The 16,578-nt window shown below is 57.9% G+C and overlaps 5 protein-coding genes across 5 annotated transcripts; 3 read left to right on the top strand and 2 right to left on the bottom strand.

Annotated features, from left to right (window-relative positions):
• Positions 1-236: 236 nt before the first annotated feature.
• Positions 237-1,134, bottom strand: ASF1 (uncharacterized protein; the record flags this gene model as incomplete). Its single annotated transcript, XM_060600590.1, has 6 exons — positions 237-408; positions 444-711; positions 750-824; positions 917-1,016; positions 1,058-1,063; positions 1,132-1,134. The coding sequence occupies 6 exons, from the start codon at positions 1,132-1,134 to the stop codon at positions 237-239; spliced, it is 624 nt and encodes a 207-aa protein (XP_060457168.1).
• A 577-nt stretch (positions 1,135-1,711) lies between these two features.
• TRM1 (uncharacterized protein) lies at positions 1,712-3,625 on the top strand (the record flags this gene model as incomplete). The annotated part of the gene is made up of 6 exons (XM_060600588.1): positions 1,712-2,017; positions 2,050-3,000; positions 3,037-3,119; positions 3,158-3,343; positions 3,382-3,547; positions 3,590-3,625. The coding sequence occupies 6 exons, from the start codon at positions 1,712-1,714 to the stop codon at positions 3,623-3,625; spliced, it is 1,728 nt and encodes a 575-aa protein (XP_060457167.1).
• Positions 3,626-3,725: 100 nt separating this feature from the next.
• Positions 3,726-4,526, bottom strand: CcaverHIS019_0407210 (uncharacterized protein; the record flags this gene model as incomplete). Its single annotated transcript, XM_060600587.1, has 2 exons — positions 3,726-4,052; positions 4,098-4,526. 2 exons carry the CDS (start codon positions 4,524-4,526, stop codon positions 3,726-3,728), a joined length of 756 nt encoding a protein of 251 aa, XP_060457166.1.
• Positions 4,527-5,083: 557 nt separating this feature from the next.
• CcaverHIS019_0407200 (uncharacterized protein) lies at positions 5,084-7,489 on the top strand (the record flags this gene model as incomplete). The annotated part of the gene is made up of 4 exons (XM_060600586.1): positions 5,084-6,018; positions 6,050-6,595; positions 6,630-7,320; positions 7,352-7,489. The coding sequence occupies 4 exons, from the start codon at positions 5,084-5,086 to the stop codon at positions 7,487-7,489; spliced, it is 2,310 nt and encodes a 769-aa protein (XP_060457165.1).
• Positions 7,490-13,996: 6,507 nt separating this feature from the next.
• On the top strand, positions 13,997-15,975 carry CcaverHIS019_0407190 (uncharacterized protein; the record flags this gene model as incomplete). The annotated part of the gene is made up of 2 exons (XM_060600585.1): positions 13,997-15,371; positions 15,410-15,975. The coding sequence occupies 2 exons, from the start codon at positions 13,997-13,999 to the stop codon at positions 15,973-15,975; spliced, it is 1,941 nt and encodes a 646-aa protein (XP_060457164.1).
• Positions 15,976-16,578: the final 603 nt, after the last annotated feature.

The following is a 16,578-nucleotide window of genomic DNA, read 5'->3' as shown; positions in this document are numbered from 1 at the left end:
ATTGCTGCTAAAATCGCCGTGGCAAGACTGCATGGTGGCACAGAGATGTGATTGTGGTGGCGTTGAGAGCTGCCAATTGCTGGTTAGTAGACACCACCTCTAATCGCCTCTCACCCAAGCTTACCACTCTTCGCGCAATCTTACATGCACTATTACATATGTGCACACGGGTATGAAGTTGCGACTTATACATGGTGACAGCCATACAGTTGCCCTCTGCTCTCTCCCTCGCGTGTCTACGCCACGATGGCCGGCTGGTCGACGTCCATGTCGTTTCTGGGCGCAGGAGCTGCGGCCTGAACGGGTGGCGGGAGCACAGAGTTGTACAGGTCTCCCGACATTTGTTGCTCATCGCCGCCGTCATACCCCTCCGCCGACACAGCCCCCGAGTCCCAGGGGTTCTGGAATCTGCTGTCAGCTCGTTCTAAGGAGGGGATGCTCACCGTGTGACCTTCGGCTTCTCGATCAGGACATTGCGGTGCACCTGCTCCCAGATCACCTGCTTTGGCGGGTTCTCCTTGAGCGCCTCGTCCTCGTAGTACGTGCTGACGTAGTAGCCGACGCGCACAAATTCCTTGTCGCGGTACGACGCAGTGATGATGATGACCGTCACGCCAAGGACCTCCTCAGCGTCGACCGACGGCAGCAGGTTGTGCTTGGGCGCGGGGGCGACAAAGTCGAACGCGTTCACACCGGCAGGGATGGGTCCCACTGGTCGTCAGTGCGGCTCGGAGTGATGTAAAGCTCACCCATACATGAGTCTAACTCCTGGTCAAAGTCCTCGCTGTTGGCCGAGCCGACATAGATGAGACGCCACTCGAGGTCTGGCAGTCAGCAAGTGCCCAAGCTCTGCATGGCGCCACGCCTCTGCACCGTTGGCGACGGGCAGTTTCGCACCACTGGCAATTATCCTCACCCTCGACAAGTGGGGCTATAGCCTCGAACTTGATCTTGAAGTGATAGTCGTCGTCAAACTTTGCGGGGTTGTTGATGAGCTCAATGTTGCGGATGTTGACCTGTTGTTAGTTGTGCTCAGTGAACGGCGTTTGCAACTCACGATAGACTATTAGAATCAAGCCAGTAGAACGGGACGCGTCAGTAGGCGTGATGTGTGGGCGGCAGGGGACGTACCATGGCGCGTAAAGTCGCGTGTACACGTCTGTGTTGTGTTGGGAGGGAAGGTTGACAGGTGTTTGGGCTGGTGTGTGGGACACGAGGGCGTTTCGTACAAGCGATGAGTGAAGTGGATGGGGATGAGGAGAGAGGTAAATAATGAGAAGATGAGGTTGGTTGGAGGGAAGGGATGAATGGATGAATGGATTGAGTAGTAAATGATGGTTGACGCCACCGACCTCGTCTACCTTGAGTCTGCACCGTTCGCCTTTACTCTGTGCTAAGCCTTAAAGCCCCTAGGTGTCATTTGGACGCGTTAGGTCATGTCATCTGGTCCTCCTCCTCCAACCAACATGACCACGCGACGACGCGAACCCACCCACACCCACAACCCACAATCATAACATTACATTGTCCAAAACACGTAATTGATTTCACGGATGTATTCTAATCATCCCATACGGATTGTTGTGATCATGCCAGGAATTTTGGACAATTGAGCCATGCGGAGAGGCGTTAACATCAGAGTGTGCTCATGATCATTGCTGCTGCACGCACTCGAACTATCGTTATCAGCACAATCTCAAGAGCAAGAGCAATGTCCACCTCCATCCCCTACACTGTCCCCATCGAGGGTGGCATTCCCGACACTCACCGTCCACACACGGAGCGCACAACCACAATCCTCATCCCGAAGGACGCCTCGGCCTTCCTCAACCCCGTCCAGGAGTACAACCGCGACCTCTCGGTGTCTGTTATCCGCGCATGGAACGAGGAGCGCAAGGAGAAACTCGAGGCCCAGTTTCGTGAGCGACGTGCCAAGAAGCAGCGCAAGGAGGGCAAGTCTGTACCTGCTACCACGGCTGAAGAGGACGCTACGAACACCGACGCCGGGCCATCAGAGGTGAGTGTGCGTGTGGGCTGATCTGACGTCAGTCCGATCCCAAGTTCATCGTGCCCAAGATTACGATCCTCGAGGCTCTGTCAGCCACCGGCCTCCGCTCGATTAGGTACGCCAAGGAGATCCCGGACGTCAAGGTGGTGCTCGCGAACGACTTGTCCGCTTCGGCATGTGACGCCATGCGCCGCAATGTCGCCCTCAATGGCGTTGGCGAGGGAGACGGCGATGCCGTGGACCACCCCGACATCGGCCGCCGCGAGGACTGCACTGGCGTCGTGCGCGTCAACGAGGGCGATGCGTGCACGCTCATGTACAACCACCGCGACCCCAAGTCACGCGTCGACATGGTCGACCTTGACCCATACGGAACTGCTGCGCCGTTCATCGACGCCGCGATTGGCGCGATCAATGATGGTGGCCTCCTCGCCGTGACCTGCACCGACCTTGCGGTGCTCGCCGGTTCCAACTACCCCGAAAAGTGCCTCTCCAACTACGGCGGCGTGTGCTGCAACGCCGAGTACAGCCACGAGGTCGCGCTCCGCCTCGTCCTGAACTCGCTGGCACAGGCTGCTGCGCGGTATGGACGCACGATCACGCCTCTCCTCTCGTTCTCAATCGACTTCTACGTCCGCCTCTTCGTCCGCGTCGAGACCAAGGCCGTCGACGTCAAGAAGCTCCTTGTCAACACTGGCCCTGTGTATATCTGCGCGTACTGCGAGTCACCGACTGTGCAGCCGTTCGGCCGAGTGATCGAGAAGAGGTCGGCCAAGGGCAACATCAACACTGTCTACAAGAGCATCCAGGCGCCGACAGTGGGGCAGAAGTGCACCGAGTGCGGAAAACCTCACCACATCGCCGGCCCCATGTGGCTCGGCCCTATCCATGACTCGGAGTTTGCGGAGCGCGTCCTCAAGAGCATCGACGGCGAGCAGGACAAGTACGGCACATGGCCGCGCATGAATGGCATGCTCACCCTCGCGATGAATGTGAGTTTCGAAAAGTATATGGGCTGACGGTCGCAGGAGCTGCCAGACCCGTTCTATTTCACCTCGAACAAGGTGCACGGATTTGGGCGCGCAACCTCGGCGCCAACCAAGATGGTGGTGTAAGTCGACCATTGTTCTGGAAACACTCTGACCGTAGCTCTGCTCTTCTGAATGGTGGGTACAAGGTGTCGCGCTCCCATGCGTCGTCTGGCTCGATCAAGACGAATGCTCCCCGTTCGTTCATCTACGACATTGTACGTGAGCACATCAAGACCAATCCCGTTCGCATGGACAAGATTTCGGAGAATTCGCCGGCGAGGGCGTTCGTCAACAAGCCCATGACGTGAGTCTCCTGCCGTTGGATAGGCTAACTCTTAACAGCTACACCATTGACTTTACGCGGCATCCGGATGCCAAGGACTTTGAGAAGCCCGAGAAGACGGTGCTGTACCAGCTCAACCCCCTGCCCGGTTGGGGACCGGCTGCGCGCGCCAAGGACATCAAGACGTCCAAGGTGGTCGAGGACAAGAAGCGCAAGACGGAGGAGGTGAGCGAGCAGGAGGCCAAGAAGGCCAAGGTTGACGAGGAGACTGGTGACAACGAGGAGGCGGCGATGAACGCGTAGGCCAGCGAGGCAGGATAGGCGTGGGAGAAGGCATCAGGCTTCAACACTTGACATTACCATTAGATTACAATTTCGCAACATGTACCAGTACCGGAGATGGTCACATGCGCCCGCTAGCATCCATGCCCCACACGGTAGTCCAGTGCACCTCTCGCCGCGAGCGGGCGCGCATCAGGTCGTTGGCGCTAACGACGTACTCGAATTCAGAGCCCTTCTCCGACTCGGCGTCGTCCTTGATCCCTGCGTCTGCGAGGGGTATTGTGGGCTGGAGGTGTGTGGTTCCGAGCATGATGTCTGGGAGGGATGGTTCGTCGTCGTTGTCGGGTGAGGGTGGTGGATGTGGTGGGGTAGGCATGACAACGAGCACGGAGAACGCACATTCCGGTACGCTAGCCCCTGGGGCATAGTATGGCGCAGCTGCGAGTGGCTTGGGTCAGCCATTGTTCTCCTCCATGTAGTCGTTCCGACTCACCTGGCTCTCCTCGCTGTCGAGATCAAACTCATCCTCTGGCTTCAATTTGGCAACATCCACATCCCACATCTTAGGTGTTGGTCCAACCTTGCGCCGCCGCACCCTCACTGGTGTCCACTGGTCGTCCTGCGCGGGCGCAAACAACAGCCCCCACGCCCCGCCATACCGCCGCCACATTGTCCTAAAGGTGATGTCCTCTCCCTGCGCCCGCTCGCGTCGTACGGCGCGCGCAACTGCTCCAACGCGTAGGAGGACTGTGAGACCTACAACGAGCAGGGCCGCGCCGATAAACCCCATACCGAGAGCGACGATGGTCGTGCTGCTCAGCGAGACGTCCGACGTCGGTGCGGCCGAGGCCGAGGGGGAGGTGGACTGGGCATGGAAGTGGGGGACTGTGGGGGTTGGTAGGCCGTCTTGGTCGGGCGGCATCTTGAGTGCATTGCAGAAGGAGGAGAAGATGAGCGAAATGAGTCGATGAGGAGGATATGACTGGCCACACAAACGCGAGTCGCCACTAGCGTGTGGTGGCCGGATAAAGCGCCTCAATATGAGTGAGCCGAGTTGGCACTTGAGTAGAGGCACATGACCCTCTCACGCTCGCAGCACCCACTGCGCCAACTGCGCCAACTGATCCGCTGATCCGCTGATCCGCTTAACAATGTTAGAAGCGTGAGAAAGTTCGGTCACGGAGTTTGTATCTAACCGGGCGACAGTGTTCGTGTGGCTATACGGGCTACGGGCATGATGGCCGTCACCTCGTTCCCATGTACCTACCCTTACAAGATGCCAAGCCTTTTAGATTATTGTCTTGTAATGTAGGAGAGGTATGTAGTTGCCACTGGTCTGGTCTCTCACAATTAACGGGCATAGCCGTATCACTAACAATGACGTGTTCACCATGGAAAGGAAAGACTCGGACACGGTCACCCACCTCCGTGGTCCCGATTGCGGAGATGATTCACACCTCTCCGTTGTTGACATCAACCATGGCCGAGCACATGTTCGACAACGAGAACAACGAGGAGGATCGCGCCGCCTCGGCCGCACTCTCAACCCTCTTCAACCACGAACAAGTCCAGGCGTACGGTATCGAGCTTGGCCCCTTCCCCACGGAAGGCGCGAGTGAGGACGTGGCCGCGGCCGCGTCCTTGGTTGAAGCCTCTGCATCTGGGCCCGTCACCCCTGGGCCGCACGCGGACAAGCCGGAGACGCTGGCGTCGGCCTCACCGGCTGTAGGCGTGCCAATGGATGCGGATGTGGATGCTGATGCCCATGTGGACGCGGATACAGCGTTAGACCCCTCCCTCGCCGAGCCAATGGACGAGATGCCGCCGCCGCTCGAGTCTATCCCTCTTCCCAATCCCGAATCTGCGCAGCGCCCCAAGCGCCCCGGCACGTCGCGGCAGCATATGCTTACCCGCGGTGGTGCATGCGAGTTCTGTAAGCGCCGCAAGCTCAAGTGTACCGCCGAGATGCCGCAGTGCGCGGCCTGCCGCCGCAGTAATCGCGAGTGCGTGTACAGCCAGAAGAAGCAGCGGAGCCGGATGAAGCTACTCGAAGACAAGGTCAACGAGCTCGAGAACCGGCTCGCCACTAGTCCCACTCCCCGCCAAGAGGTGCATGAGGGTCTGTTTACCGCCCAGGGACCCCAGTTGCCCGAAGCGCCGAGTGCTGGCGTCGAGCTCGCATTCCTTGGGCTCCGCGAGCACTCGTCCCTCACGCTTGCGGATATGACCCTCACTCCCGGCGGCAAGCATCATGAGGAGCCGGATCTCATGACGCTCGCGGACGCAGCTGCGGCCGATACCGACGGCCGTATGCCGTGGGACGGGTTGGAGCCGCAGGTGATCGCGGATGAGATTGTCAAGGCTATCATCGGGCACGATCGCGGTGGCGTCGGCGAGAAGATCTGTGCGCACCTGTGAGTATCCGCTAAGATTTGGCTTACGCAGTATCCAAGTCTTCATCAGCCAGTCCGACGCAAAGCTCGTACACTGGCTCATCTCGCCTTCGTACCTCTGGGCGCGCCTCACAGGCCGTGGCGGGTCGCAGCCGCACCCGGCCTTCCTCCTCGCACTCATGCCAGTTCTGATGCCGTACTCGCCCAACCCCACCTTGTCGCATCATAAGACCATCTCGGCTGTGTCGGATACTGTATGTGTGCCCTCGCGCGCACTGGAGCAGCAAGCTCTGTCAACACTCGACCCGCGTGTCCTCGACCTCGTGTGTGCCGCCACCCTCCGCTCTCTCGCTCTTGCGGGCGGTGGTCGATTTGTTGATGGATGGAACGAGAACTCGACAGCCTGCTCCCTCCTCTGGGCCACTGGGCTTGGGAAGCTTAGCGGCGTCGGCGAGATGTTTGTCGCTCCCGAGAAGCGGCCTGCTGACCGCGCCATGCGCCTCGACCGCGAACACCGCTCCCGCCTCGTGCGCGCCAAAGGACAGATCGTGCCGCCGCCGAGCGACGCGCAGGACGTCGCCGAGCGTATCCGTCTCTTGTGAGCTAGTTGGTACATGTTGAGCTGACAGCAGTTGGTCAGTGTGGATCAACGACTGCGCCAATGGCATTTCGTGGAACTGGCCATGCGACATTTCGGTGGAGGAGACAACGACACCTCTCCCGCGCGACAGCTATGATACGGACGAGGACCTGACGGACAACACTACTCTGCACGATTTCCTGACCGAGCGCGTGCACAGCTCGCCGACCGACGGCAAGTTTACGTCCCGCATCAAGAGCCTGGCGCTTGCGTATGCAGCGAGCCGGCAGCTCGACCGCGCACCCTCGGTCGCAACTCCGGACGTGACGGCCCGCCTCCTGCGTATTTGCCGGCGGCACATGGCGATGATGCGCCCCTTCGCCCCGACCACGCCGGACGAGGCCAAGCTGCAAGGCGGGGACAACCAGGACTGGATGACCATGTACGCAGCGCTGTTGCTTCTCTACGCCAAGGAGGAGCTGGACGCGCCCTCTCCCGCCGAGAAGACGGAGGCGCGCGACAAGATGGTCGAGGCGGGGATGAACGCGACCCGGTGTATCCAGGCTGCACTGGATGCGGGTGACACCGAGATGGAGGGGTACGACATTGTGGCGCCGAGCATCTGGTTCGTCGTTGGCCGGGCGCTGCACCACGTCGCGAACCGGATCGAGGCATCCGAGCCCCTCCGCGCGGCAGGACTGCGCGATATCGTCCGCGTCAACGTCACCGCTACCGGCACTTGTGTAAGTCTAGAGCTGGTCACACTGACACCAGTGCAAGACGCTCAAGCTCAACGACGTGTATTACCAGATGATGTTCAATGTCAGCATGGACCAAGAGGTCATGTTGGGCGAGTACCGTCGTCCTGACAACTCCGACTTTGACCCGCAGCAGCGCGCCGGCCAGTTCTAAGTTCTAGGTAGGTGGTTGTACAAGAGTATAGATTCGTGGTGGATTGGGGAGAGCGGCTGCGATGGCACCTGGAAGCAGCAGACTACGTAGCGTTCAGCGGCATTCAACGGCCGTATTCCATGGGCAGTCGACGTCGTCTTCCCAATAGAGGTGGGCAATCCATGGGGATGAGCAGTGGTAGCTGCGTAGTACGAGTTGGCAGTGTCCTCGCGCCGTGTTGACCGTCCTCGCACGTCATTGCTCAGTTCAGCAGCAAAGGCACAACGTTGCTCCGCCATTCCGTTCCGCCATTCCTCTATTCACTCATGAAACAGGCGAGGTCAACCTTCTCCCAAGCTCTCAACCTTATAGCCGACAGGAGATGTCAACAGTGTACCCTACCTATTCACTCTACCTGCCCACTTGCCAACGATGCCCATGCTGTTCCTCCGCGACACGACACGTCTGACCCCAATACCGCCGACCTGAGGCAACCTCCTTCCCTCCCCCCCTCCCTCCCTCTTCCCTCGTCCCTCCTCTCTCTCCTCTACCCCATCACGAGACTGACCTCCTCTGACTTTTCAGAACGGGCCTACTTGCCTGCAGCTACAACATTCAGGTAGTCTGAATTGCCGCCGCAACATTCAGGTGAGATAATTACGCAGTCGCATCTAGCAATCGCCGAGAACAAGAGTGCGGTTCTCTTCGGCTCCCTTCCGCGCAGGTACATACATGCCTTGTCGAAAACACGCCCAAACACTTCACGCGGCGCACGCAGCTTTTGCTCTATTCGGATCTTCGGTCCTGGCGCCCCAAACGTTTGCGTAAGTCACTCGGTGACCCTGCAGCCCTGCCCATCCATGCCACCTCCTTCACCCTCTCTTCTCTCTTACCCACAGCAAGTCGGGACCTCCGCAACCCCCCCCCCCCCCCCCCTCCCCCAACCCCGCCCACCTTAACCACCGCTGACTCTGACTCTGAATTTGTCCCGGATCCCGATTTACAGAGCCCCTGAACCTACCTCCCTGTGGCGGTGGCTTGGAACTAAACTCACAGGGATTCGGAGATCGGTGCATCGTGGATCGTGGTTTAGTCGTCAGCGGCGCATTGGAGCGCTGAACTCTGGAGACCTGGACCTCGTTACGGATCTGCGTGCGTTTGTTGATTCCAAGCGTGAATGGTGGAAGGCGGAAGACGGATGGTGTGCCAAGTCCCAGTTTAACCCAAACCCATGGTGACTCACCCGTGCCTAAGGAACTGGACCTGAGCAGGGCTGAACAATTGGGGCCAGTTGGGGCTCAGAGACGTGGAGACGGAGACGGAGACGAAGACGCGTGGACGTGCAGACGTGCAGACATGCACATACGACATCCTCATGTCGACCTGCTGATTCCCAGACACATTCCCACATGCATGCCAACACGACAGCATGCCATCATGCCACAGATCCTCGATCCTCAAGAAATCCTCAAGACGCCCAAGACATCACATTTCACAACACTCAATTCCATGCCGAGACGATCACACATGACACAACACAACACCTCGCCTGCCGATCAGCCGATCCGTGGCGTACCATAACAAGACGAGAGGGAGGAGACGAGTTTGGCCGATTAACAGCGTCGTTTCAGCCAAAGTCTGCATTTATCAGCAACCCATTCATCGATTCTGTTGTGGCATTCCTCCCTGCAGGAGCTGGAGCAGTAGCGAGGGCGGTGTCAGTCTCTCTCAAAGCTATTGTTTAGATCGCGAATCCTCCAACATGCCAAATGAGGATCGCCGCGGATAGCGGATCGGATCGTCCTCGTGCCCTCGCCGACCCCAGTGCCCCACAGTCCCCCCGTGCCTACATAGTAAGCGAGCATGAACAAGAGCAACAGCAACAAGAGCAAGATCAAGAACAACAACAAGAACAAGAACAATGTCCAGAATAGCCTGGATGATGGGACCTGGAACCTGGGACCCCACCATGCCAGCATCCCAGCGGATCGCGGATCGCGGATTGGTGGATTGACGGATTGGCGGATCGGTGGACCCGACCGGTAACGTTTGCGTGCCACTGTTGGATTGTTGGCAATAGATCTGCGGATCTACTGTACATCTGATTCCTCTGATCTTATGCACGGAAGATGATCAACTCTAAACTAGTAATCATTAGTTCAGCTGTAGATCGCTAGATCTCGTGCCTGCCGAGTCAACACCCGCAGCACACCACCACACTCCCAAGAGCATTCGAGTGAAACCGTTTTCGCTGTTATGAAGCGGGGCATGCATACTGTACTGTACTGCTTCTGTAAGGCAATCAGCCCGCAGCCCTCGTCGGAGATTCCGCACCAGATCTGGTAGCTGGTAGAAGCGGCATGCATGCTCGTTTGTAAATACACAGAGCTGCTGATCGCCTAATTTAGGGTCCAAGGGTCAGAATCTCTGAGTGAGGGTTCGAGGGTCCGCCGTAAACCCGTTTGGGTCGTGGGCTTCTCTGTTTTCTTGGCTCTTGGCATAGCACTCTTCTGTTACTGCGGGGATTTCCGCGGCTGGCCGGCCGTAACCCCTCTCAATTCATGTAGCTATATAGCCACAAACAGTTTGATACAAAAAGAACCCTCCTCGTATCCCTGCTTCCCTTCGGTCCGTTGGGCTGTCCCTTCCCCTCGTCCCCCAGTATCATCCCTCAGCCCTGTATTCCTCCCTGCACTGCAAGCTTTAGTAGAGCCAGGATAGTGGCCTGCAGGGGTGTCAGATCATGTCAGGTTCTGAAGGTCTTGTCGGATGCTTGTGACAGCTGCGATTCAGGTCACTTTTGCCATGTAAGAGGGTAGCTCCAGAGCTGGAGAGAATACAGCACAGTTTGCCAAATGCCAAACCCCTGCAACTGCCCGGCGGCTCATGGCGCAGACTTGGTATTGGCAAGGTCTAGCAGCAGGCAGCTGGTAGATGATCGCTGGATCGCTGACATTTCAGGCTTAATCTAGATACTACGCCAAGGCTGAACCGACGTTTGCCGTATCGTATTGGTCTCTGATCTCTGACCCTCTCTCTTCACCCTCTTGACTCTGACCCTCGACAGTCCTTGGAATCAATATTGAGTTTCAGCCTCAGTCTACTACATCCGTCAGCCTCACCAGTGCTTCATCCATCGTCTCTTGCCTGCCAACCCACTGCCTCTCACCCCTCACCACCCGAATCGGCCGCATTGCCGACAACAGCGACTCCGACATTGCCCGCTGATCGACACACTCGCCTGTTGTTTGTGTGCTTGTGTTTGTGCTCGTTCTTGTGCTTGTGCTTGTGCTTGTGCTTGTGCTTGTGCGCATCCCTCACACACGTCTCGCTTAGGTCCCGCCCATCACAGTCGCGGTCCTTGTTTTTGTAACGACAAGCATTCAAGGACAACCAGTTCCAGGTCCATCGGCAATACCATCTGGATCAGCCGCTCCTTGGATCACTGGCCGACTGGCCGCTCAACCGGGCAGCTTGCCCGCAGCTTTGGCACAAGGACACAGTGTACATTACGATCGGGGCCAGATCCGGCCAGAGTAAAGGAGTACAACTGTGCCTGTTTGTCCCTCGGTCCTCTGCGTCCTCAGAGCTCGGACCTTGCTCGCTAGCAGACCTAGAGAGAAGAAGCTAGAGGCCTAGAGGCTGCCAGAGGAAAGAATATAGGAGAATAAGGAAACGGCTTTGCAGCTGCCTGAACCGATACCTAAACAATTCCCCCCGTTCCAACTCTTCCCGCTTTCACTTTTGAGAGACGAGAGACCTCTCCTTTTATCGGCATCATCACATTCATCACGCGGTTGGTGATTTGGTCATCTTAGTGATCGTCGCTCTCAAAGTCGGAATTGGATAGCTTTAGGTTTTACGGCTCTGCCGATAATTCAATACTTGAACAATATACTCGACCGAGGGATTGTGTGAGCGAAGCGATCATCAAACCTTCGACTTTGGCCACTCTGTCACTTTCGTCATCTCCTTGTTCCTTCTTCATTCCCCCCCTCTGTCTTCAACCTTCTGCCTCTCCGCAGGGCTACCACGGATACCAACCCCTAATCCCACCTACCACACGCCACGACGCCGCCACTTTCCACCCTTTCACCCTGTACCGCCTGCCCTCTGCTGCCTCGGCCTACCTATCCTTGACTTTGATCAACCCACCACTCTGGGTAGATCAGATCCCTTGCATCCCGCATCCCTCGCATCCCTCCTTGCCCCCAACTTTTGCTCTATCCCCCCTTGATACCCTCATACCCTCGTACCCCCATACCCTCGTACCCTCGTACCCCCGTACCCTGCCTGTCCTCTTCCTCTTCCCCCTCCTCTTCCTCCTCCTCATCCTCGTTAGGACAGTAGGACAGAACACCGCCTCTTCGCCATCTTCCATTTCGCATCTCGCCGATCCTCATCATCAATCATCAATCACCCACTCCATCCACATCCACATCCACACCACACGCGCGTCCGAGCATCCGAACATCCATCCACAACACCGGTTTCGGCCCTCTTGGCCACCGGTCCCTCCATTGCCCACCTATCTGTGCTTGTGCCAGCCAGCACTCGCATCCCCACCCCATATAACGAGTGCGATCCAATCCGCATCCCGCGCCTGAATCGGTGAGTCATAAAGTGCCCTTGTTTTTCATCCCTTTTGCCTTGCATTTCCATGAGTCGAATGTTGCAGAGTAGACGAGGAAGAAGACACAAGATGCTCTTGAGAGATCGACATGGAGACCCCATGATGATCTGTATAGTTGGTCGCGGGGATGTTCGGGACCGAGTGAGGGTGATCGTCGGTGGTGTCGTTGGTGTGATCGTCACGGACAAAGTGGGGAATCGCGCAGTCTTGGCACTCAGCACGGCCACTACCAGGCCACCAACCCATGCTTTGCATTACCCTTGTCCCCAGCACACACACACGACACCCCTTGACTCTTGGACCGCATCGCGCCATGCCCTACGTCTCGAAGGATGAGACATTGAGGGGAGGACGCTGCAACAATATTACAAGGGTGGGCGAAGGCACGGACCTGCTATGGAAGCACGAGACGCCTCGATCCCTTGACAGCTTGACAGCTCCGAGCCGGAGACCCGGTGGCCATTGCGCCAGGATTGTCCTCCATGCCCTATCCGCCCCGAGCCAGTGCGTAAGGTGGCGGCTGGCGGCGTGGTTGGCTGATCAAAGGAGGGGGGTCAAGGCTGACATGGACCCAAACGGTACCTCTGGGTCTGTGGATCGATTGCCCAGACCATAGGCTGCGAGCGTGCGCACCGCCCCTCCTCCCCCCCCCCCCCTCGTCTGGCAGTCCGCGCGCCTCGGCGAAATGTTGCGGTGTGCTAGATGGGGGGCTGTACACGCCGCCACCCCTTTTTTGCTTGTTGTCTAGAGTGTAGAAGTCTGTGAGGAGAATGTGGCAAGAGTGAGAAGCAAGGCAAGGTTGCAAGGTATCACTGGATGGGACTCTAGACGACATGACCGTATTGATCATTCTTGCCCATCATCTTGAACCCCCATTTTCTCATTCCATTCATCACCGTCTACCCGTTTACCCCCTCTTCCCCAGCTTGCTTCGTGTCTCTATCTTTCATCCATTCCCATTCATCCTCTAGACTGTGGACTCTCTCCATTCTACCACCGCAAAGACACTGGCGCTAACCACCGCTTTGGTTCCCATCAACCCACCTTGTCCTGAAACTTGTCGTTCATACCCCCCACTCGCCTATTCGCTTGGATTCGACTTGCATCTTCCATCTCTCTTCCTCATCGGCTCATCTCGTCCCGTTCCAACATCTACGCGTCTACGCGTACGCCTAACTTGTACGCCCTTTGCGGTTCTCGTTCACTCTCTGGCTGCGGACGACGCGACTTGCCGGCACAAACTTGTATGGCGTCTTTTTACCCCTTGGATTGACACCTGCGTTTGGTACTCTTTTACGTTTTTGCTTGAATGCCCCTTGTCGATCGCCATCTGATCCCCGGTCCCACGTCAATCCGATCTGTGCGCCCAACCACACCCTCACCGTGGTCGTCGTCTTTACACACAATACACATCATCACCACCACTCCCCCCGGCATTCGGTCACTTTCTGCTCCGAACAACCCCAACCCTCTTCGGACACGCTCTCTCTCTCTTGTCACCGCCGCTTATCCCTTTGATCCCATCCCTCATCCTTCCCTTCTCGTCCTCCTTCCCTCGCATCACCTCGTTTGTTCACTTATCGCCATCTCAACCTTACCTTCCACTCCATCCATCTCACTCCCTGTCATCCACAATGTCGCACAAACAACAGCTGTCTCACGGTTCGGAAACGCCGCCGATGTCAACTGCATCAAACAGTCCCAAATATCACTCAGCGGATTCGTCAATGCAAGCTCGCGTTCAATCACCTTCAACGCACGTGAACCGAACGGCTTCTGCCTTCCCTCCGTCGAAGGACGTCTTCACCTTCTCGGCACCACTTCAATCAGCCTCTGCAACCCCACCAGGTGCCCGTCCTCCGATGATTCAGCGACGAGCATCTCGCTTCGATCCCATGGAATCTACGCCAGAAGAAGAAGGTTATGATCCTACCTCGCGGCACCCTCTTCGCCGCATTCGCGAGGATCCTCTACAGCCGGACCTGGTACCGGAGCGCCAGGAGCGCAGCGACAGCGTTAGCCTCCCAGGCATCAAGGCACTGCTCAATGCGGCTGATCAGCCGTCGCTCATGTCTCCGTTCGGGGCTTCGTTCTTTGGAGGGATCAAGTCATCTACGCAGTTGAGCACGTCCACTCTCGACTCGCCTACGTCGCGCACATCACGATTTTCGTCCATGACTTCATCCACCGCCGACAGCCCAGGATGGTGGGCCCCCGATGACCGTTCCAGCGGATTTTCGAGGTCGTCATCGTTCAGTGCTCGTGGCGGCGAACCCGACTACAAGCGCCGTCGATCCGACCTTCCACCCATCCCGCCAGATGCAGACGAGACGGCGCGCCTCAAGTGGCAGGCGCAGAGCCGCAACGCCTCGTACCCGGCGACGCTGTCAGGTAGCGCCAGCGGCAGCGGCGGTGGCGGTGGCGGACTGCGGGGCATGCTCTACCCGCCGCCCACCATGCGCGGTTCCATCAGTGGCACGCCGTTGACGTCTCGGATGTCGCCGGACTTGATGTTTGACCACCACGCCTCGTCGCGCAGCTCACCTATGACAGGCCCCCTGTCGAGCAAGTTTGCCGACCTTCACGCGGGCGAGCGTAGCCCCCCGTCGGAGGCCCCGACGCCCTTGCGCGCCCGCTCCCCTACCGACAGGCGTCTCTCGCTGTTTCCGCGCCCAGAAAACACTCCCGGTGGGCCACCACATCCGAGCGCGCAGCCAGGCCAGCGCTTATCTCTGACGGGTCCGCCATCACCAGAGCCTACTGCGCCTGCCCCCCGTCGGTCTTCCCTAGCAGAGCAGATCATGGTCCAGAGTGGTGACGCTACGCTTGCGCAGAGCGGGCGATTATTCAATCACGACACTCCTCACGACCGCGATGTCCCATACATTGCTCGCCGCGAGTCTACAGAGTCCAACATCTCGGCAACGTTTGCCAACCACTTGATACAGGAGCCAGAGTCGGTGGCTCCTGTGCGCGATCGTCGCGCTGCCCTTGTCGCGCCCCTGCCTGGGGCACGTCGCCCATCTTTTGGCCTGGTGTCTGAAGATGAGCCTGAGACCAAGGGCGACCCCGGCATGCGCGGAATGGAGGTACTTGCCGAGTCGGCACGGCGCGTGGCAGATGCGGAACGCAAGGACAGCATGGAGGACGATCAGCCGGCTGGCAGCCCCGCAAAGCCCTCTGGGGGACCGACAGGGCCAAAATACCCCTGCCAGTACTGCAAGAAGGCGTTTACCCGCCCCAGTTCACTGCGCATCCATACATACAGCCGTGCGTTTCACTCGCTAGAATGGCAGCTGACATTGCAGATACTGGTGAGCGCCCGTACGTTTGCCCGGATCCTACGTGTGGACGTAAGTTCTCGGTACAGTCCAATCTCAAGCGCCATGCCAAAGTGCACCACCAGAACAACCAGCAGCAAAATGCGATGGGCAATCACCATGCGCGACAGCACCCTCCACCTGGTCCCTCGATGATGGGTCGTGGCCCACCACAACCAGGTGCTTATGGATACCCCGGCCATCCTCCTCATCCAGCGCACGGGCCACCTATGCCGCCACCGCACATGGTTCATCCATCACATCACCCACACGCGCCTGGTCCGTATGGCCCTCCGCCGGCGGGGTTCCTGCCTAACCCGGCGTTCCCCATTCATCCTGGTCCGCCGCGTGGTCATTACCGAGGACCGATTCGTTCGAACGACCACCACGGTCCACCTGGTGTGCCATACCACGTCGACCAGCGGAGACTGTCACATCCGCACGAAGGAAGTCAAGGACCACTCCCACGGCCGGGGCCACACAGTGGCCCTGGTGCAGGTGAAGCGGAGTGGGAAACGGACGAGGAGGAGGACGAGCTGGACGAGGATGAGTAAGCGCCGACATGGGACGATGGTCAGAGAAGCATGGGAGCATGGGAGCATAGGGAGGTTTATTCGTGGACTGTTGTTGGCGTTGTTTGTTTTGGAGGAGCACCGAAAAATGGACTGTTGTTCATTTGTAGAGAGTAGCACAGAGTCGCTGGGCGAGTTTCGTCCTCTCGTATCATCTCAGTGGTCACAGTAGTGTAGCGCTCGAGGTTCGCGATGCATGCTTGACGCGTGAACACGTGTAGACTATTGTGTTGTGGCACGATAGAGAAGATGGACTGATGGGCTGATGGACTGATGGACTGATGGACGGGGTTACCTGGGAAACCCGTGAGATCCGGGACTTAGCCTCTATCCACGCTCACTCCACTCAGGGCCATAGAGTGGGGACGTGGGTAGTTGAGAGAGTTGACCGGGACTAATTTTTCATAATCATTGTTCTACACGGCTCACCTATTCCTTTAGTTGAACCAGGGGAGGCAAGGCGTCAAACGTACGATGTCCCGGGCGGTCAGGGAAAACATGTGCCTTTTGTTTTCAGTGTGCTGTCAGCACCCCGTTCTGTGTGGTAGGATAGACGCGACACGCTCCCAGCTAACGCGCCGCGCT

This window comes from Cutaneotrichosporon cavernicola (genome assembly GCF_030864355.1).
Source record: "Cutaneotrichosporon cavernicola HIS019 DNA, chromosome: 4".
Lineage (NCBI taxonomy): Eukaryota > Fungi > Basidiomycota > Tremellomycetes > Trichosporonales > Trichosporonaceae > Cutaneotrichosporon > Cutaneotrichosporon cavernicola.
This window is presented reverse-complemented; position numbering and strand designations above follow the sequence as displayed.